General features: G+C 36.4%; 1 protein-coding gene and 1 non-coding gene across 2 annotated transcripts; one reads left to right on the forward strand and one right to left on the reverse strand.

Annotated features, from left to right (window-relative positions):
* The first annotated feature begins 14,978 nt into the window (after positions 1 to 14,978).
* On the forward strand, positions 14,979 to 16,914 carry LOC131011365 (malate synthase, glyoxysomal-like). Its single transcript, XM_057939166.1, has 3 exons — positions 14,979 to 15,367; positions 15,432 to 16,088; positions 16,170 to 16,914. Exons 1-3 carry the CDS (start codon positions 15,011 to 15,013, stop codon positions 16,818 to 16,820), a joined length of 1,665 nt encoding a protein of 554 aa, XP_057795149.1. The 5' UTR covers positions 14,979 to 15,010; the 3' UTR covers positions 16,821 to 16,914.
* Positions 16,915 to 19,504: 2,590 nt separating this feature from the next.
* On the reverse strand, positions 19,505 to 19,577 carry TRNAE-CUC (transfer RNA glutamic acid (anticodon CUC)). The gene has a single exon. It is a non-coding gene; the product is annotated as a tRNA-Glu (tRNA).
* Positions 19,578 to 22,155: the final 2,578 nt, after the last annotated feature.

Below are 22,155 nucleotides of genomic sequence, written 5' to 3' on the forward strand. Positions count from 1 at the left end.
CACTTTCTACCGGTCCTCCGTGTTCAAAACCATCTCCAGAACTTGACTATCCCAAGAACTAGTTTCCTCGTTCAACAAATCTTTCACCCTTAATGAGTTGTGTTCCTCAGAAACTCTAGCCACCTTAAACTGCCCCGTGCCAACAGGTAACCAAGGGTCCTCTCCGATCCTGATTCTACTGCCATTCCCAAGCTTCCAAGCCAATCCAGCCGCAAGTAGATTTCTGCCAAGAAGGATGCTTTTCCATATGAAAGATGGGTTATGAGCGAATCCAGCTAAAAGCAGATCATTCTGCGGGTAGTACCGAGCCTTTAAAGATCGAGCAATGAGAGTATCATCGTTAATAAGGAGGCGCCACGCTTGTTTAGCAAGTAAAGCTTGATTGAATAAACCAATATCCCGGAAACCCAAACCCCCTTCACCTTTGGAAACACAAAGTTCGCCGCCAAACTATTAAGTCTTTGACAAATCTATTCCGGAATGGCAAAACAACTCATCAAATAAGTCGGTATAGACTGAAGAACAGCCTTTATGAGAACCATTTCCCCAGCTCCTGATAAGAATCTTCTTTTCCAATTTTTTAACTTTTTCCTTGTTCTGTCAACCAACATTTGAAAGATCTCGCTTTTAGACCGACCGATCGAACTTGTGATTCCGAGATAAGAGCCTCGTTGCCCACTGCGGCTGACCCCCAGCAAAGTCGCCATCTCCTCTTGTTTTTCCAAACAAATCCCCTTACTAAAAGAGATAGAGGACTTGTCCAAGTTCACCTTTTTGGCCCGAGACTCTTTCATATTGCCGCAGAATATCACTAACCACTTTAATCCCCCTTTCATTCCCACGACCAAAGATAATGCAGTCATCTGCAAAGAGAAGGTGGCTAACCCTCGGTGCAGTTCTACAGAGACGGGCACCATGTAGCAAATTATTTGTCTCAGCTTTGCGAAGCAACCCTGAAAGCGCCTCAGCACAAAACAGAAAAAGGAAAGGAGAAAGAGGGTCTCCATGCCTCAAACCCCGACTGGGCTCGAAAACGGCACCTGGAAAACCATTAACAAGAACTCGGAAAGAAACAGAGGTCACACAGCGCATAATTAAGTCCACAAAAAAAGGGGCAAATCCCAAATGCCTCATAATGGAATCTAGGAAGTTCCATTCAACTCTATCATAGGCTTTCGCCATATCGAGTTTAAAAGCAAAAACACCATGAGATTTAGCAGTATTCAACTTCATCATGTGGAAAATCTCAAAAGCAAGCAAAACATTGTCAGTTATTTGACGACCAGGCACAAAAGCCGACTGATTCTCACTGATAATGTTAGGAAGACACACTTTGAGACGGTTAGTCAAAACTTTGGAAAGGATTTTATAAACCACATTGCACAAGCTAATGGGACAGAAATCAGAAGGAAGGACACACTTTTTCTTTTTCAGAATAAGATAAATAAAAGTAGAATTCAGGGGACCAGGGGAAACACCATTATTAAGGATATCAAGTAGTAAAGGAACAATTTCAAACTTAGCAACAAACCAACAAGAGGAATAAAAAAGAGCAGGCATACCGTCAGGCCCAGGAGCCTTGAGAGGATGCATCTGCTTGAGAGCAAAGACAATTTCCTCTTGAGTGAAGGGGCGAGTGAGTTCACAATTCATCTCATCCGTGACTACCGGCTCAATAGATTGCAGGACTTCAGAGGGGTTATGAGGTGATCCCGAAGTGAAGAGCTCCCGAAAGTAGGAACTGAGCGTTTCATCCATCTCTGAATTCTTCCTTGTCAGACTGCCGTCAGTTCTTTGGATTTCTTTGATGTGGTTACGTTTTTTCCGACCCTCAGCTACTTTATGAAAGAAACCAGTGTTTTTATCCCCATGAGTAATCCAATCAGCCCGCGATCTTTGTTTCCACATCAGCTCCTCCTATTTTTGGAGTTCATCAAGCTCATCCTCAATCATACGTTGTTCATCTTTGGACCATGCTTCCATGTTCGGTTTTTTCAGTATGGCAAGGCGTTCCCTGAGCTTAGCGTATTTCTTTCTAACACTGCCGAAGACCTCTTTCTCCCAAATCTTAAGTTCTCTCCCCATATCTTCAATTTTCTGTTTAAGATCAGACACCGACCGTGAGCCAAGACCAGACTGCCACATTTTCTCGCAAAGCTCCTTACAACTCTCATTCCTAAGCCACATTTCCTCGAACCGAAAAGGTTTAGGTCTATTTTGCATTTCCTCCAAACTAGTCTCGAACGACAGAAGCAAAGGACAATGATCATTGGCCTTTCTTAAGAGATGAGTCACTTATGGCCTTTCTTGAGCTTAAACACTTAACTCCTAGTTTTATGTTAATGAATACTGGTTATCAGAAGCATGAAACAAAACTTATGATCCAAAGGGGCCTAGCCCGACTTGTTACCTTCTATTCGGTTTCAACAAGGATTTTCCCTTGTATTATTTATATGAATTGGTTACGCCTCGATTGTATTTATTCATTCATGAATTAGGTTGTGACAAATCATCAGTTACACTAATAACTCAACAGCGGAATTTAAAATTAGTGCGAATAGTCTTTAGAAAAGGTTTGTCACTTGTAAATCCTTAGTTACACTTTTCAGTTAAGCCAGTTCAGTTGAAAACAGTTTTAGCACAGATAGAAGAATAACTAAAAGCAGATAAAGTACATAAGAATTTTTACGTAGTTTGGAAACAACATTCCTACTCCACGGCCAGATGATTAGTATGACAATAAACACTCTGGGCTAATGCATATAGGTTCACAGCAAACCTACCAACCCACTCTGAGTTGGATTTCTCGCTCACTATTAGCACGTTTAGACACACTTGTGCGCTATCAGCGCTTCGCTAAGATCTCTAGAGTCAGAACCCTGATCTGAACTCCCTCTTGGCTTATCGGGTGCCAAGGAAACCGATCTGTTTAGTTTATCTGGTACTAAACAACCATTCAAACACTCTTTTCTCTTGGTTGAAAAGGGATTTGGACCCTTCCAACTAAGACTACTGAGAACAGGCTCTCAAGTAATCTATTCTAGGCTAAAGATAAAACAAGAAATGCCTAGTTCACTAATAGAGTTTAGATGATCAGCTAGACTGATTTTACAACAATTAAGTACTCTCTTATTTGATTCAAAATTCTATCTATGGAAATGCTGGCTCGTGAATTTGACATAACTTCAGCGTATGTCTTCGAATCGGTAAAGATTGCTGGCGTTCCTCAAGCTCTATTTATAGGCGAAGTCTTGAATAGATCCGTTGGAGAGATGGTCTTCAAGATTTCTGCCGTTGTGAGAGGATGTCACTTCTTGGGCTGAGGTGGTAATCTTCAGATACTCCATGTAGCAGGTATTTGAATTATCTTGTCCTTGGAGTATGTTGCTTCTGCATCTTTACACGCAAAGAGAAGCTCTGGTACTTGCAAGGACGATCTTCAAATCTTCGGCATTTAATGTTGTTGTGCTTGAGCATTTAATGTGGTATGTTTGATACTCTTCAATTCAGTCCGATGCAGAATGTTGACTGGTACTTGATTTAAGATTCAGTTCGACGCTGATATTGCATTACATGTATATCTTCGACTGGTGACTGATGACTTCCAGTCAGGATGCGTTCTTCGGTGATCCATTACAATAAGCTTCAGTTAAACAGCCTTCAGTCTTCGATCTTCAGTCAGCTGATCTTCAGTCTTTGCCGCTTCAGTCAAAACTAGTAAGGACTAAAACACTTGAGCCCATAAAAGGAATATAAGACAGAGAGGCTTTCTAATGATTTTGGTATCATCAAAACTAGGATAAGGATATTTCATTTATTTTCCAACAAGAATAATAAAAAATATATATATAAAAGGGAAAATCGTTGGTTCGACCAGGAAACCGCTAGTTTTTCAGCTCGGCCCGGCCCAAAATCGCCGATTCAGGGCCAAAAATCGGTCCGCCTAGAAGAAGACACGGGCCGGTAACAGTTCACCATTTCGTTGAACTAGAACCGTCGATTCAGGCCCGGAACCGTTGGTTTCCGGCCCGTGGGCAACACTAACGTGCACTCTAATTATCCAATCTGATGATTACTTATCACCCCAAAGTTAGTTTAATTATTTAAGAGTTAATATGTTAAAATACCTACATTGATAACTTGTATGTGAAAAATACTCACTTAGAAAAAAAAATAAAAAAATTATATACAATGTACCAAAATTGTCAACTTTACCATTATCTCAATACCCAAAATTCTTATGCTTATTCCTAAATTGCCATGGACAATATTTTCTCTAATTTTTTTTACATTAGTTTGCGCATAAAATGCTATCAAATTAAGTCTAAGTTTTTATTGAAGAATTATACTCCCTTCGTCCCATTAAAAAATGTTCCACTTTTTATAATGGGATGTCCCATTACCAATGTCTCATTCATTTTTTGGCAATATATTCTCTCTCTATACCTTCCACCAATCCATTTTATTTACTTTCTACACATTTTTTAATTTCCATGCCCAAAAGTAATAGGACATTTGTAATCAGACGGAGTGAGTAATATATTTAACTAGATATGTGTTAATCCTAAATGGGGGATGAGATTCCCATCTAAGGACATGGATTCGAACTATTGTCTAAAATGCAATCGATACAAATTTTATCTCTAAAAATTAGGGCTTTGAGAGATTAGTTTCGACCCAATAGTTAGAAACAGAGAAAAACTCGAAGAAAGTTTCAAAAATGTCATAACAATATAATAAGATGTCAAAATCTTTTTATAGTAATTGTCCAACCTCGAAAAAAGAAAAAGATCACCCTTTCCAAACTTTCTCAATTAAATAACTATCAAATAGTCTCTCATACTGAAGATGAGGAAGAAGATGTAACTGCCTCTAGAGAGAGAACCTCTTCGAATGAAACTATTCCCCCTGTCTACTTAGGGGGGGAAAATGGCTAAATTATCATAACGAATTCAATTAATAGATATCGTACATCTAATTAGAACATCCACATTGGAGTTACATGATAGTCTACATGATAACTTACTTGATGAGGGGGGGGGGGACCACATTGTGCAAGGAGGCTGCATTGGGATTACATGATAGCCTACATGATTTTTTTAGTTTTGATTTTTATGCTTTTCACTTAAATTTAATTGCTCAAATTTAAATAACACATTTTACTAATAATTAAAATGCCATTAAAATAAAAAACTTAAAAATTACATTAAAAAATTTAAAAAATTAAAAACATAATTAAAATTACGACAAAATTAAAATTAAAAACATAATTAAAAATTTAAAACATAATTAAAATTAAAAACATAATTAAAATCGAATTTCAATATATATATATATATATATATATATATATATATATATATATATATATTTAAATAGGGCGCGTGTAAAACACGCGCCGAAAAAATAACGCTATCGGGCATACACGATCTATCGTGTAGCCCTCGTGTAAGGCTTCCTTGCAACGCCTTACACGAGCAACACCTTACACGAGTAGGTGCTATCGTGTAAGGCGTTGCCAATGCTCTTAAACCTATTTTAGTAAACTGTTACTATACATTTTGATATTTAATTCAAAACACATTTACGTGCAAAAAAGAAAATAATCTATGCAAAAAAAAAAAAAAAATCATAATTTATCACATCCTAACTATTGATTTGATAAGTGAATTCAAATGTTCTTTTTCAATTTTGAAATATAGATGAATTTAGTTTGAGCATTATATAGTTGGAGTATTTATATTACGTGTGTGATGATATAAAATCGTTGATAATTTATATTTGAATAATTTAATTGTAAACTTTCAATTATATCCTTCTAATTGAATTTATTTACACATTCTTCCATTTATATATATATATATATATATATATATATATATAGGGATGGGCTAAAATAAGAGCATTTCTTAAGATATAAAATAAGAATCATTTTCAGCCCTTAGATCATCAAGATCTACGGTTGATTCATAGTCCTGTGGGATGGATTTATGGTTCTGAGTTCGAATACCAAAGGTAGCAAAAATTTATTTTTCACAATTCATACCTTTATACAGCGAATTCATACGTGTTCTATATAAAATTCATACATTAAAAATTGCTCTTATTTCTTATTTTAAGATGTGCTCTCACGGTATATATTAGTATACCACTCGTGCGATGCACACAGATTATATATTTAAAATAATAATGAAAAATAAAATAAGAACCATATATAGATACATTATTATAAAAAATTAAACCATATTTTGTAATTTTGTTATATTAATAAATTTTATACATTAAATAAATCTAAATGCATAATACAATAATCAAAATATCATAACTAAAAAAAACAAAAAAAAACATTTATTTTGTTGAATTTTAATAATTATAATTTATTTATTTATTTATTTCAGATTCAGTACATACTAAATTAAATGATTTTCCACAACACGATCTTTCATTTAAGATGCATATGTAATTCAAGATGAAACCACGCAAAATATAAATAAAAATAAAATTTTAAAAATTACACACTCCATGTCTTTTTCGAAATAAATTGATTCTAATTTGAATTTTTTATACTTTATATTGTAACTTATGCTTAATATTCTCTATTTGACTATTAATTTCATTAAACTTCAACATATTTAGAACATTTTACGACATAATAACTAATCACAGTTTTTCTATATTTTAGTTAGTTAATTAACTCCACATAATTTATTTGTAGCTTGATTTTAATTTATAATTATGTTAACATTATTTAACTAAAATAAATTATCAATGAATTCAAAAAGATAGATACATTATTATTATTATTATTATTATTATTATTATTATTATTATTATTATTATTATTATTATTATTATTATTATTATTAGGGTTAATTACGCCAAAAACCATGAACTTTGGGCCCGTTTCCAAATTTTCCATGAACTTTTTTTTAATCAAAAATTCCCTGAACTTAAGGGGTTGCACAATTTTTCCATGCTTTTTTGCTCCGGTGAAGCTCCGAGCTGACGTGTCGCTTACGTGGTAATACCAAGCTGACGTGTCGCCTACGTGGTAATACCGAGCTGATGTGGCACATACGTGGCAGAGCAGAGCAGAGTTGACAGAGCAGAGCAGATTCGGCAGAGCTGAGTCAGACAGAGTCGGCAGAGCTGCCTCTGGCAAGGCTTAGTCAGCTCTGGAATTGAAGAATACTTTGCTCTGGAATTGAAGAATACTTAGTCAGCTCTGGAATTGAAGAATTCTGCCGCCGCCCCGCCGCCCTTCTCCACCACCACACCTCTTTCTCCATCGGCCTCCCCAACCACCATCACCAGATCCGCCGCCCCCTCCGCTTCTCCACCCCCATCACCAGAGCTCCGCCATCGTTGACCACCATCTCCTCATGCATCGCTATCATCTTCTTCGTTGAGCCTGGGGTCTCCATTGAAGGAATCGGATGGGTGAATTGAAAATTTGTCGATTTGGGGAATAGGTTTCCTTTAATTGTTGGGAAATTTTCGATTTTGATCTTGTGTGTGTGTGTTAGCGTTGCTGGTGTTGAAAATCAAGCAAATAGACAGAAAATTAGGGCTCTGCGTTGGGGGTGGACCGGATGTAGCCGTTGCCCTCCGATGTAGTCGCTGCGGATTTCTTTCCGACGACGATGGTGGTGGCGTCTTTGGGGGTGGACGAAGAAAGAGCAGTAGACAGAAAATTAGGGCTCTGCAAGACTGAGGGCAGGGGTGGTCCGGTGGGCGGCTCCTCGCCGGAGTTCAGAGAGGAGAAGACGGGGGCTGGAAACGACGTAGTATTACAAGTAGGGTTGTAAATGAATCGAATAATTTTGCTCGATTCGAGATTCGATTCGAAATTGCCTGATTCGTATTCGAAATTATTCGATTCGTATTCGATAATAAATATTCGATTCGATTCGATTATTATTCAAATACTTATATGAAATTTTGATATTCGATTCGATATTCGTAGATATTCGATTCGATATATATATATATATATATATATATATATATATATATATATATATAATTTTAATTAAAAAATTTTAATGTTTAATTCTGACCCTTATTGTGTATATATACTATATATATAGAATATCAATATTTAAATTATTATTTTTGTAATATCTCATTTTTTAACCCTCTCTTTAAAAAAATACTAGTAAAAAAAGAGTGTAGCCCTAAATCTAATTAGCAGCCTGCCGCGTCGCTGCCCTAAAGACTGTAGCCTCTTCTTCCCCATTTCAAAATTGCAATTGAGGGTTTGAAAAAATTGCTGCGCCGCCTCTTCTTCCCCACGCAAGTCGCTGCGCCGCCCTGTCGATCGTCGCCTCCATCGCTCTCTGCCCCACCCCCGCCGAAGATCTGCGCCTGCACCGCGCCGCCGCAGCGCCTGCACTGCGTCGCCGCGCCACACCGCTCGTCGCGCCTGCTTCTGCACCGCGCCGTGTCGCCGCCTGCATCTGCATCGCCGCCTACTCCAGAGATTGCACCGCGTCGCAGGTCTGCTCGCCGCCCTGCTCCAGAGCTTGCACAGTGTCGCTGCACCGCCTGTACCGCGTCGCCGCGCCCCCGCCGAAGATCTGCGCCTGCACCGCGTCGCCGCGCCGCTCGTCGCGCCTGCATCTGCACCGCGCCGTGTAGCCGCCTGCATCAAATTGGGTTTGATTTTTGTTTTCCAATTTCGATTTTATGTTAATGTTTGTATCCAAAAATTGTGTGAACTTTGCCGTTCCATCTTTCTACTGTTGCTTTTGCTGAAGGAAGCTGCAGATTTTAGTTTAATGGTGATCCATGGAAGTTTTGTGAAATTGGAGGCGTATTACGAACCCAGATTTTTTTCACTTCAGAGTTTCGAATCGAATATTTTTGAATCGAATAATATCGAATACCATTCGAATACTCGAATCGAATATTCGGAAAAATAATTTAAGGAACTATTATACAACGAATCGAATACTCGAATCGAATCGAATAACTCGAAAATATCAACGAATCGAATAACGAATCAAATTTAATATTCGAACTCGAATCGAATCACGAATCGAATAATAGTTTCATTTCACGAATACGAATCGAATATGTTGATATTCGCTTCGATTCGATTCGATTACAACCCTAATTACAAGTATCGGACGACGTCGTTTCTTCACATCGTCGTCGGTGCCATGTCAGCTTTCAGATGACTTAAATGGTGCCAAGTCAGCACTAAAATTGGGGGTAGCTCAAAATCATGGCAAAATTGTTCACGCCCTTAAGTTCATGGAAAATTTGATAAAAAAAAAGTTCATGGAAAATTTGGAAATGGGCCCAAAGTTCATGGTTTTTGGCGTAATTAACTCTTATTATTATTATTATTATTATTTAGAATGTAATAATTTTATAATTTTCTTTCATAGAATAAATTATAATAATTTGATGTATTTTTATAGTAATATTATTTTATTCTATCAATACTTTTTTTTATATAGAAATAAAAGAGTCAATTAACTTTTTAGACATAAATAAAAGTTCAATTATTTAACATTATTTTTTAAAAGAGTCAATTATATTAATATTGTTAATATTAAATTTGTTGAGTTTGTTTAGAGATATAATAATCAATTTTGTTATTAAACGGGGGAATGGCGGCCTAAAGACAAAATTTGATAAAAAAAAAAACTTACATTTTAATTAAATAAGAACAATAAGTTATATCATTAAGAAAGAAAGAAAATTAAATTATATTTTTATTAAATTAACTTAAGTAATTTCAAAATTTCAACACAAATAATTTAATTTCATAAAAAAGAATACATAAAAAATATATAAAAAAAGGGAAAATCGCTGGTTCGACCAGGAAACCGTTGGTTTTTGGCCCGGCCCGGCCCGGCCTAGAACCGTCGATTCAAGGCCGAAAACCGGTCCGCCTGGAAGAAGACACGGGCCGGTAACGGTTCACCATTTGTTGAACTAGAACCGCCGGTTCAGGCCCGAAATGGGCGGTTTCCGGCCCGTGGGCAACACTAACCTGCACTCTAATTATCCAATCTGGTGATAATGATTACTTATCACCCCAAAGTTAGTTTAATTATTTAAGAGTTATTATGTTAAAATACCTACATTGATAACTTGTATGTGAAAAATACTCACTTTGAAAGAAAAAAAAATTATATACAATCTACCAAAATTGTGAACTTTACCATTATCTCAGTGCCCAAAATTCTTATTTAATCCTAAATTGCTATGGACAAGATTTTCTCCAAATTTTATTTTTTATACATTAGTTCTGATGAGGACTAGAATACTCATCAGCACTATGTTTAGCAATACAAGAACATCTTACTTGATTACTATTATTGCTATTATTATCACAGGAACTAATGAGCGCAGATCTAACTAAGAAGACTTCCTAACAAAGGAATATGAAGAGAGCAAATTTTGGAGAGTTTGGACTAAGAATCGTGTTTATGTGCATACTCTGGCGTGCCAGAGCAGAGAAGGCCCGCGCCAGAGCGGAAGCCACGCGCTGCAGAGCAAAACAGATGCACTCGCCAGAGAAATCAAAGCCCAGATCAGCGAAGTCGAAAGCCAGAGCAGAGAAACCAATCGCCAGAGAAGTCGAAAGTAAGAGCAGAGAAATCAGTCAGAGAAGTGAAAGCCAGAACAGAGCAGCGAAATCAAGAAGCCAGAGCAGACCAGCGCAGACCAGAGCAGCGTAGCAGAGCTGCGCAGCACAGCAGCGTAGAGCAGCGCGGACCAGAGCGGCGCCACCAAAGTGTCTTTCCACGCAGCCACGTATGATGGTTCAGCTTGGGGATTAAGATCATTGTACTAAGTTTTGGGCCTAAATCCAATCATTAAAGTTCATGGGCCTAAGGCCTTTAGGGTTCACTCTCACATCTATAAATAGAAGGTTAGCATTAACATTAAAGAGATCAATTCATTTTGGAGCAACACACTTGTAATATGTAACTCTCTCAAAGTATAGTAAAACCAACGAAGAACCTCCCGTGGATGTAGGTCTTGATGGCCGAACCACGTAAATCCGTGTGTCGTTTATTGCTTTCTAGTTTCTAGTTTAGGTGTTGGTGATTCAGTGCTTCACCAAGTTCGCGCATAAAATGCTATCAAAGTCTAAGTTTTTATTGAAGAATTATACTCTCTTCGTTCCATTAAAAATGTCCCACTTTTTATAATGGGATGTCCCATTACAAATGTCTCATTCCTTTTTTGGCAATATATTCTTTGTTTATACCTAATATTTAAACAATTTCCACCAACCAACTTTATTTACATTCTACACATTTCTTAATTTTTGTGATCAAATGTAATGAGACATTTATGATGAGAGGGAGTGAGTAATATATTTAACTAGATATGTGTTAATCCTAATGGGGATGAGATTCCCATCTAAGGACATGGATTCGAACAATTATCTAAAATGCAATAGATACAAAATTTATCTCTAAAAATTAGGGCTTTGCGAGATCAGTTTCGACCCAATAGTTAGAAACAGATAAAAACTCGAAGAAAGTTTAAAAAATGTCATAACAATATAATAAGGTGTCAAAATCTTGTTATAGTAAATGTCCAACGTCGAAAAAAGAAAAAAATCACCCTTTCCAAGCCTTCTCAATTAAAGAACTATCAAATAGTCTCTCATACTGAAGATGAGGAAGAAGACGTAACTGCCTCTAGAGAGAAGACCTCTTCGAATGAAACTATTCCCCCTGTCTACTTAGGGGAAATAAATGGCTAACATCAGATTGTTTCGACCAAACTAATATTTAAGATTGCCGGCAATAGTACGAGAACATCCAAGGATGGCAAGTCAATCGAAGTCGTATTCTCAAAAAAGACTAAGTAGGGTTATGTTCATGCTATGCACATGAAACGAGAAAATAAGCTTAAATATTATAAACATTGGCTGGATCTGTCACTCTTCATCCAATAAACTAATGCAAAATTGAAAGAAAGTATATAAAATTAACTAGGCAAAAGATAAAATGCAATAAAGCATACAATAGCTATAAACATAGCATGCTCCAAATTAATTAAACTGCAGCTCAAATGAGGTGGAATCACTTATTTGCGAATTAAAAACTCAAGATTTAATTTCCTAAACTTTAAGGGATAATTGCGTGAAAATACACAAACTTTGCCAAAAATTCATATTTGACGCGAAGTTAGTTTTTACATTTTAATACACCAACTTTCGTTGTTGTTCAAATTTGACACGACTTAATTCTTAAAAATTCAAAAAACAACCCCTTTTTGTAAATAATTATACAAAGACCCACTTATGTTATAATTTGGGACATTTAAACCAAAACAAGATATTTCCTTATGATGTTTTCTTTTAATCTTCGATCCGCGCTTAAAATGGTTTAAAAGAAAACATAATAAGTAAATATCTTGTTTTGGTTTAAATGTCCCAAATTATAACATAAGTGGGTCTTTGTATAATTATTTACAAAAATGAGTTGTTTTTTGAATTTTTAAGAATCAAGTCGTGTCAAATTTGGACAACAACGAAAATTGATGTATTAAAATATAAAATCTTAACTTCACGTCAAATATGAATTTTTGACAAAGTTTGTGTATTTAAGTGCAATTTTCCTAAACTTTAATTCCATGTCACTGTTCGATGTTACGTAGGGGCGCCCCTTTCAGTTTAAGTTTTTCGTTAAATCTCGACACCTTCCGAATAAAACACTTGAATCTGTCAGGTCACAACGAAATAAATTAACCTAAAGCACTGAATTTGATGCTAATAAGATAATGCAATATATCAATGCTTTTGTACACCTACTTATAGTTTTCAATTTAATTTGTTTGTTTCTTCTCATAGTGAGTGCATTATCTTCATTACCCAATTTGGCGTAAAGTAATACCATATACACCCAAACCATTGCGTCTAATATATGCATCGAGCAGACGCACCTCCACACCTGATGTTCAGTTAATTGCTCATCTTGTTTGTATCCTTTACATATATTGCATGTCGAATAACATTATCAATGCAAATAAATTAAATGTGCATCAAAATATTTTTATATTGGGATCTACACAATGATAATAACATCATCAATGTAAATAAATTAAATGTGCATCAAAATAATTTTATATTGGTATCTGCATGATGATAATCTTTTAGATAAATATCATATTAAATCCCCGAATTATACCCATTTTATCAAAAATATTTTCAACTAGAAAAAATATTATCGAAAACCCCAAATTATTGAGTTCGTATTAAAAAAAATATATATATATATATATATATTACCAACGGGTAATTAGTATATATACATATATATTTACATTACATGACATGACACAAAACAACGTCGTTTGACAAAATATCATTTAAAAGAATAAAATCCACTATATTTTAGAGGATATTTCTTATAGCAACAAACTAAAGTTCATTACATTTCAGCATTGTATTATCTATCAAACTACATAAGTAGAAACAGCGTGGATTTTATCCTTTTAAATGACATGGTACGAAACAATGTTATTTTTAAATATATATACTCCCTCCGTCCACGAAAGAACTTTCTATCTTTCCTTTTTGGGACGTCCACAAAAGAACTTCCTACCTATTTTTGGACTATACCCCACCACTTATAATCCTCTTACTTTTCATTTTTCACAACTCTCAATATTAATTATAACATCTTTTCACCACTCCCAATACACTCAACTACCTTTTATCCACTCTCAATACACTCAACAATATTTTTTCTTAAAACCCGTGCCACTCATTCCTAGGAAGTTCTTTCATGGACGGAGGGAATATTATATATATAGAGAGAGAGAGATAGAAAAATGATATGCTACATATAGGGGTGTAATCGAGCCGAGCCGAGTCGAATAGTGTCTAGTTCAAGCTTGGCTCGTTTAGCTAATCGAGCTGTTTGATTAATTATCGATCGAGCTTTAATCGAGTCGAATACAGTGCCGAGCCTAATCGAGCTTTTTAAATTTAAATTTTTTTTTTAAAATTTTAGTTATTTTCTTAATACATAAGTTAATTTCAAATATATAAGTTATTTTATTCACAAAAATATAATATATTTACTATTTTCTTGTAAATAAATGATGTTAATTAGATACTTAATCCAAATATTAATACAAATAGTATAAAATATAGTAAGACATTTAATGAATAATCTTATGTTTTTAAGATAAATCACTTCACGAGCTTGTTCACGAACTAACGAGCCGAGCATCGTCATGCTCAAGCTTGGCTTGTTTAGCTAAACGAGCAGTTCATTAAATTATCGAACGAGCTTTTATCGAGTTGAACGTCGAATAGCTCACGAGTAGCTTGGCTCGTTTACAGCCCTAGCTACATACCTTATGTGAGCTCCTCATATGAGCACCACTCATGTTTAGCTCTCATTAGCGTTATCTTTTTTGTTTTAGGCATTTATTTTTATTCTAATACTTCATATATTATTATTGAGATCATTAATTTTATAAATTAAATGAAAATCAAAGTCTAATCTATTCTTTTATTAATTATTTGAAGTTAAAGGGAATATGAACAAATCGAACTTTGATTTTTATGTAATTTATAAAATTAATGATCTCAATAACAATATATGAAGTATTAGAATAAAAATAAATGCCTAAAATAAAAATGATAACGCTAACGAGAGCTAAACATGAGTGGTACTCACGTAAGGTGCTCGCATAAGGTATGTAGCATAACATTTCTCATATATATATATATATATATATATATATATATATATATAAATTATGTGTTGGCATCCGGCGAGCCATGTCACGATTCTGGTGATCGAAAAATAGATGCAGAATATTTTTGATACGAACTTAATAGTTTGGGGTTTTATATGATATTTCTTATAGTTCGGGATATTTTTAATAAAAGGAGTATAGTTGAGGGTTTAATATGATATTTACTCATCTAAAAATGGAGAAACCCAACCATCTATATATATATTTGCATATTTCATCATTTCTACTTTGTGATTTACACAAATCGTTGAAGAAATATATGCTGAGTGTAGATGAGATGGGGTATGATGTGCCGGCGGGAGTTGAAATAAGGGGAAGATATGATGAAGAATTTGCTTCAATTTTGAGCAAGGATGCTCTGCAGTTTGTTGTGGATTTGCACAGAGAGTTTATGAAAGATATTGAGTATGCTATGGATTGCAGGAAGGAGGCTCAGGTGAGGTACAATAATGGGGAGTTGCCGGGGTTCGATCCGGCGACGAAGAACATCAGAGAGGGCGAGTGGGCCTGTGCGGCGGTGCCGCCCGCGGTGGCTGATCGGAGGGTTGAAATCACTGGGCCTGTGGATAGGAAGATGGTCATCAATGCACTCAACTCCGGAGCCAAGGTCTTCATGGTAGGTATATTCATACTTTTGTTTTAAATAGTATAATTTGTGTGAATATGAATCTGTTACACAGGCTGATTTTGAAGATGCACTTTCCCCAAGCTGGGAGAATCTGATGAGAGGGCAGGTTAACTTGAGAGATGCTATGAGTGGGACTATAATGTTCCACGACAAAGGCAGGGACAGAGTTTACAAGCTCAACCAGCACATCGCGACGCTCTTCGTCCGCCCCAGAGGCTGGCATCTGCCGGAGGCTCACATCCTCATCGACGGCCGCCCCGCCACCGCTTGCCTAGTCGACTTCGGCCTCTACTTCTTCCACAATTACTCCATATTTCGCCAAGGCCAAGGCCAAGGATTCGGACCCTTTTTCTATCTCCCTAAAATGGAACACTCGAGGGAGGCCAAGATATGGAATGGAGTGTTTGAGAAGGCGGAGAGAATGGCCGGAATCGACAAGGGCAGTATCAGGGCCACCGTGCTGATCGAAACACTTCCGGCAGCGTTTCAAATGGATGAAATTCTTCATGAATTGAAGGATCACTCCATTGGATTGAACTGCGGCCGTTGGGACTACATTTTCAGCTTCGTCAAGACGTTCCAAGCTCATCCCGACCGCCTTCTTCCCGACAGAGTTCAAGTCTCCATGACGCAGCATTTCATGCAAACCTACTCCGATTTGCTCATCAGGACTTGCCACAGGCGCGGCGTCCACGCCATGGGAGGAATGGCACGTTCCTTCTTCAAAACTAACACACACACATGTTTCATCACATATAGTGTATGCTGTTTATAATGTTTTTCCCAACAGGCGGCTCAGATTCCAATCAAGGATGATCCGAAGGCGAACGAGGCGGCTCTGGAGCTGGTCAGAAAGGACAAGCAGAGAGAAGTGGAGGCAGGGCACGACGGGACCTGGGCGGCCCACCCCGGCCTCATCCCGGCCATCATGGAGGTTTTCAAGGGCGGGATGGGCGACAAGCCCAACCAGATACAAGGCGTGGCGCGTGAAGATGCATCCGCCTCGACAGAGGCCTACCTGCTAGAGCTGCCAAGAGGCGTACGCACCATGGAGGGCCTGCGCCTCAACACAAGGGTGGGGATCCAATACCTGGCGGCATGGCTCACGGGGACGGGATCAGTGCCGCTCTATGGCCTAATGGAGGATGCTGCGACGGCTGAGATAAGCAGGGTGCAGATATGGCAGTGGCTGAGATACGGGGCGGATTTGGACGGAGACGGGCTGGGCGTCAAGGTCACTCCTTCTCTGTTCAACAAAGTGGTCGGAGAGGAAATGGCGATGATTCAGAGTGAGGTCGGGAAGGAGAGATTTGGTAGCGGAATGTATGAGGAGGCTTGCAAGTTATTCACCAGGGAATGCTTGGCACCAACGTTGGAGGATTTTCTCACCCTTGATGCTTATAAACAAATCGTTGTCATCGATAATTCTGAGGATGTCTGAATCCTTGTCGTTGTCTATAACTTCTGTTGCAGTGTCAACTGATGTTTCTTCTTCTTGTTGGTTGTGGCTGATATAATAAGAGCTATCGTAATCACATCTCTGTTTTATGCATATCTTATCTTTTGAAAATTCTGATCAATGAGTGTTGATGAATTAAATTCTGTTGTGGCACTTTTCTAGACCAATTTGGTTAAAAGGATTAAACATTTTGCATATATTCGGTTCATCTACCTTCGTTTTCCAGCATACAAATATGTGTGTGTATGTCATATGGCTTTGCTTATTGAGATTTCATAAGTTTTTTTTTATTTTTGTTCATAGAATGAAAGAACCAAAGTTTAGCAATAATAAAAGATCCCATTCAAAAAGCTATAAATCAGAGAGAGGCCTGCCCGTGAAAACAACACCAGCAAAAAAACTGGAATAAAAGTATATACTAAAATATAAAGACAGCATCAAAAAACAGCGGAAGTTGGTTCATCAGCTGAAAAGAAGGGGACATAGGAACAAATCCCTCAAAAACCAATAATAGTCCAACTCCCAAAGGTTGAAAATGAAGAAAACAAGCAAATCAATCATAATCTATAAGCAAATAGGTACCTTAAAGCTGTGAGATGCTTGATGTCTAAAGATTCGCCTGGTTCTGCTATGGGTTCATGTTGTAAAGGTGACGGACACGGGTGAGAGATGGATGGTTTAAGAGCTTGAAATACTTTGGCATTGCAGTTGGACTGACTTTCTCGAAAGCTTCAGCCAGGTTGAGGGCTTCCAATCTCAGGGAGGGATGTGCAAGCGCAGCAGATCTGGGCAATGACAGTGTTTCATAGATGAATGCCAGATGAGCCATTCCAGCGTATTCCAGAATGCCGGCTATGTAGCTGCAAATATGAGCTACGCGAGATACTCCAGCAGCAGTGTTGAGCACCATTTCGACTATCTCCTTCTTAAGTACAAAGTGGTTTCCGAGGATCTTTTTCACAATTTCTGCTTTAGCCAGAGGTAGGATGGTATTAATACATGACGGCGTAGGCACTCCTGCAAAGCAGCATAGTGCAGCTATCTTGCTCCTCATGAAATTTTCATAGGTTGTGGAATGTATGTTGTTGCAAACTATCCCAAGAAGACCAATCCTTCAGGTCTACAACCAGGGGGCTTAGTCCACTGGCCACCAGGTCCTCACTTAAGTGAAGTGACCCGGGTTCGATCCCTCTTGGGAGCGAATTGGAGATTGGAGATATAAGGTGGATTTGGTGAATGGGAGAGATAAGGTTGTTCTTGGAGTGGATGGGGAACTAACTACTAACATCTAACATGACTTTGCCCGATAAAAAAAAAAAAAAAAAAAAAAAAAAAATCCTTCAGGTCTACACATAGTAGATTCCATATTCGACCAGCATCGGAATCTATTGTGTAGGTTGACACCCCGAGTTCAGCAAAGCTACTTCTAGTAAGGAGGGGCAGAAGAAGGTAATGGGAGAGCAGATGTGACCACACAACTGATATGGTTCCTCTTCTTCAGTCATAGCCGCGATCTACAGGGACAGCACCTCCGACTACTTGTGAAATGTGACATTGTGATAGGTTTCAATCTGCTAAGTGACCTTCACAAAATACTCATATCAATATCTATATCTATACATATTATAGAAGCTGTGTTGTGATCAAGGCTGTTTTCCAGCCCAAACCACTTGAGAAGTATGTTATGTAATTTGTTTTAATGGGAATGTGTTATAGTATGATTTAAATTCAGCTCATCAGTTTCCCACCATGTTCAGGAGGTCTTAGTGAAAATGTGTTAATAGTGAGAGATATGTATGCAGTAATTCAGATTAGACAATCTCATGATTACATTACCTATCTGGTTTTTGGCAAGAAGTCTATTAAACTAACATATAACTCATCTTATTAACTAACATCTATCAATCTTACATTTGACCTCTTGCCAAAAAAAATGAAATTATTTAAAGTAAAGAATTCAGTCCCAGTTAAATTTTCGCCCCAAAAAATATACTCCTTTTGACCTTTGTACACAAAAAATAATTATCGTTCTTAACACAAAAATTAGTCTTTTTTCTACTTTTTTTCATAATACCCCACAATTTATATATTCAATACATCTACTTATTTACAAGCTCACAATAAAATTAAGAATCATTATTAACATTATCTTTTAACTGAATTCTTTCTTTACTTACAAACATTTTTATTTAGGGTGCGTTATCTTTGGTTATAAATTTATTATGTTGTCTCTCTTTTGTAGTGTAAATGATGAATGAGTAAAGGTCAAGTAGAAAATGTGAGAAAAGAAAAGAATGATTTAAAAAGTGAAATTTTGTTTATCTTTCTTTTTCCCATGATAAATTTACAACCAAAGAGAACGCACCCTTAAAGAGGAGAATAATAAGTAGGTAAATAACTTCAAATGGACTAACGTTAGTCTATCCTTGATCCCAATCTTTTCCACCAGAAACTCAGCAAAAAATTAAATGCGACGATTATGTTACCACTGAATGGTCGAGTTTGAGGAGGCGCAACAGAGGAGCTGCTTTAGGTCGACGGTGAGGTGACGGGCAGCTGCAATGGGCGGCAGAATGGGAGAATATAATGATGGCATACAGCAGTTCCGAGCCTTTCGACTTCCAGTGATTTTTAAAAAAATCGGATTCGGAGGTTTTCAAAAAAGGTTCCGTTGCCGGGACTTGAACCCGGGTCTCTCGGGTGAGAGCCGAGTATCCTAACCAACTAGACTACAACGGATTCGTGTTATATAGTAATCGTAGCCTTATTTATTCGATTCTAGTCTTAATTAATATTGGCAAAAAGGTCAAGCACACCTTAGACTGTGTTTCATTAATGAAGCTGACTTTTCAGTTTTAAGGGGAGCACTATCTATTTAAATACCCTTGCTCGCATATTATGATTGATTAACATTTATGATACATTTAATAAGTACTAGCTGAAGGAACGTATGCACGTTTAATAGATGTGATTTTATATAATGAAAATAAAATACATAGATATTATTATATAGTTTTAAACATTTTTATTAATTAAATGTATTATAAAATTGACTTATTCATTTGGCTATTATTAAAATTTAAAAAATGAATCAATAAAACTATTAATGAATAAATGAAAATATAAGAAAACTAATATTCATAATATGCGTCTAAATAAAAATGTAAAAAGATCTATAAAAAATGTCCTAAATTTTTTAAGTGCAGAGCAAGATGAATTTTAAACTTTTCCTTATTTGATTTTCACGAATAGGGGTCTTTTTTCTTATTTTTTCTTATTTTCACGAATAAGAGTCCTAAATTGTTTAACGGTAGATAGTCGTCACTTTTAATTTTAATGTAGTCATCATACTTTTTCTTGAGTACTCTTTTTTTTTTTTTTTTTCTGTGGTTATGTAAGCTACAACTCTATGGTGGATCTTTTCTTTCTATATGATATTGTTTGTTTTGATTTCTCGAGTGAATGTTTCTTTTCTTCCTTTTGAGTTGGCTCTTCTTCAATTGATCCAACATTGATGTTTTTCAATTGGTTGCGTCTTTAGGATTGTATCTGCTACAATATTGAGATTTCCTTGTTCATTGAATTTTACAGACTTAACCATCGTCATAAAGTGCATTTCTGTATACGCTTGTGTGCATCCTTTATAGTATATGGAGTCTGTTTCACCCTATGAAAATATATATAATTGTTATAATCACATAATATTCAAATTTATAATATAAATTATTTAAATTATGGTAAGTGTTTAAGTAAGAAATTATAATTTACCTCTTTAATTGAAGAAAGATATTCATCCATATAACATCCTACATATACCTCCGCCGCTTGATCAAACAATGTAACATGTGTATTGTAGTCGTCTTGTATAATATTTATTGTTATTTTGTATCTAAAATTATATAAAATGATAAAAATTAATATATTTTTTGTTATTATGTCAGTAATTAATTTTCATACATATATATATATAGGGGTGCGCTACAATGACCCCCTATTTTTCGTGAGATACTAAGACCTTTATTTTTCAATGAATAAGAATATACTGATAAACAATGCAGTATATACTGATCAATAATGAAATTTAAAATATTTCGCTTCCTCCAGGATTTGAACCCTGAGAAAAAAATTCGCCCTCTAGGTACAATATCAGCCATATGATTGATAAAATAAACACACGAGATCGTGTCTAAGATCTCATTAAAAATAGGGGGTCTCATTGGAGCACTTCCCTATATATATATATAGAAACAATGTAGTCAAATGACCATAATGAAGATTGAAAATCAATTTTTGACCCCTAATCTTCAAACATCAAAATATGGCAATTAATTAGGTAGTATGCCTAATTTGCCCTTTTTACTCGGCCGCTGGAGTGATTGCTCGGCCGCTGGGGTGATTGCTCGGCCGCTGGAGGCTTATGGGTGAGTTGCGCGCTCGCGGAGAAAAGCCAGCGCCCGCTGCGCGTATGGCACTATGGCAATAATAGTGCCATAAGTGCCACACACATCATTTTATTACTTGGTTTTATTTTGGATTTCCGTTGGCACTTATGGCACTATTTAGTGCCATAAGTGCCAAAATGACCATTTTAAACACTTCCCCGTAGGGTTTAGATGTTCTATTTAGGGTTTAGATTATCCATTTATGATTTCTTGATTCTATTATTGTTGTTTCTGTTGCACGTATGGCACTTATGGCACTATTAGCGCCATAAGTGTCAAAATGACAATTTTACTTGGTTTTATTTTGGATTTCCAAAAGTGCCAACGGAAATTCAAAATAAAACCAAAGTAAAATCTTGGCACTTATGGCACTAATAGTGCCATAAGTGCCTAACCCGACCCTGTAACACCCCGCCTATTTATATTAAGTTTAGAATTTATTTTAAACTTAGATTAGGATGATTTACGCCGGAAAAATGAAAAATGATTTATATTTTAAATTCCAACAAAATTTCTTTTCAGAAGCCTTTATAAAAATTTAGTCTTTTGAAATTTTGTGCATTTCATAAATCGAATTATATGAATATGTGATTATTCTATATGATTAGTATTTATTTGTGCATGATTTAATTTAAGTCTATGTTAGGCTTTAATTATTTAAATGTGTTGGGCTTTGACAAATATTTATTTGGGCCTTAGTTTTTATTGAAATGATATTCTATAAATACCAAAGCCCAAACCAACCTCCTCCTTTGCACCACAGCCAAGTACAGCACGCATGCTGCTTGTATTTCACCATGCCTCTACAATTGCTACACTATTCACCCCCATGCGTCCACTCCTGCAAGTCATCCAAAATCCCTATGATTAAGGGA

The sequence above is a fragment of the Salvia miltiorrhiza genome, chromosome 2, assembly GCF_028751815.1.
Source record: "Salvia miltiorrhiza cultivar Shanhuang (shh) chromosome 2, IMPLAD_Smil_shh, whole genome shotgun sequence".
NCBI lineage: Eukaryota > Viridiplantae > Streptophyta > Magnoliopsida > Lamiales > Lamiaceae > Salvia > Salvia miltiorrhiza.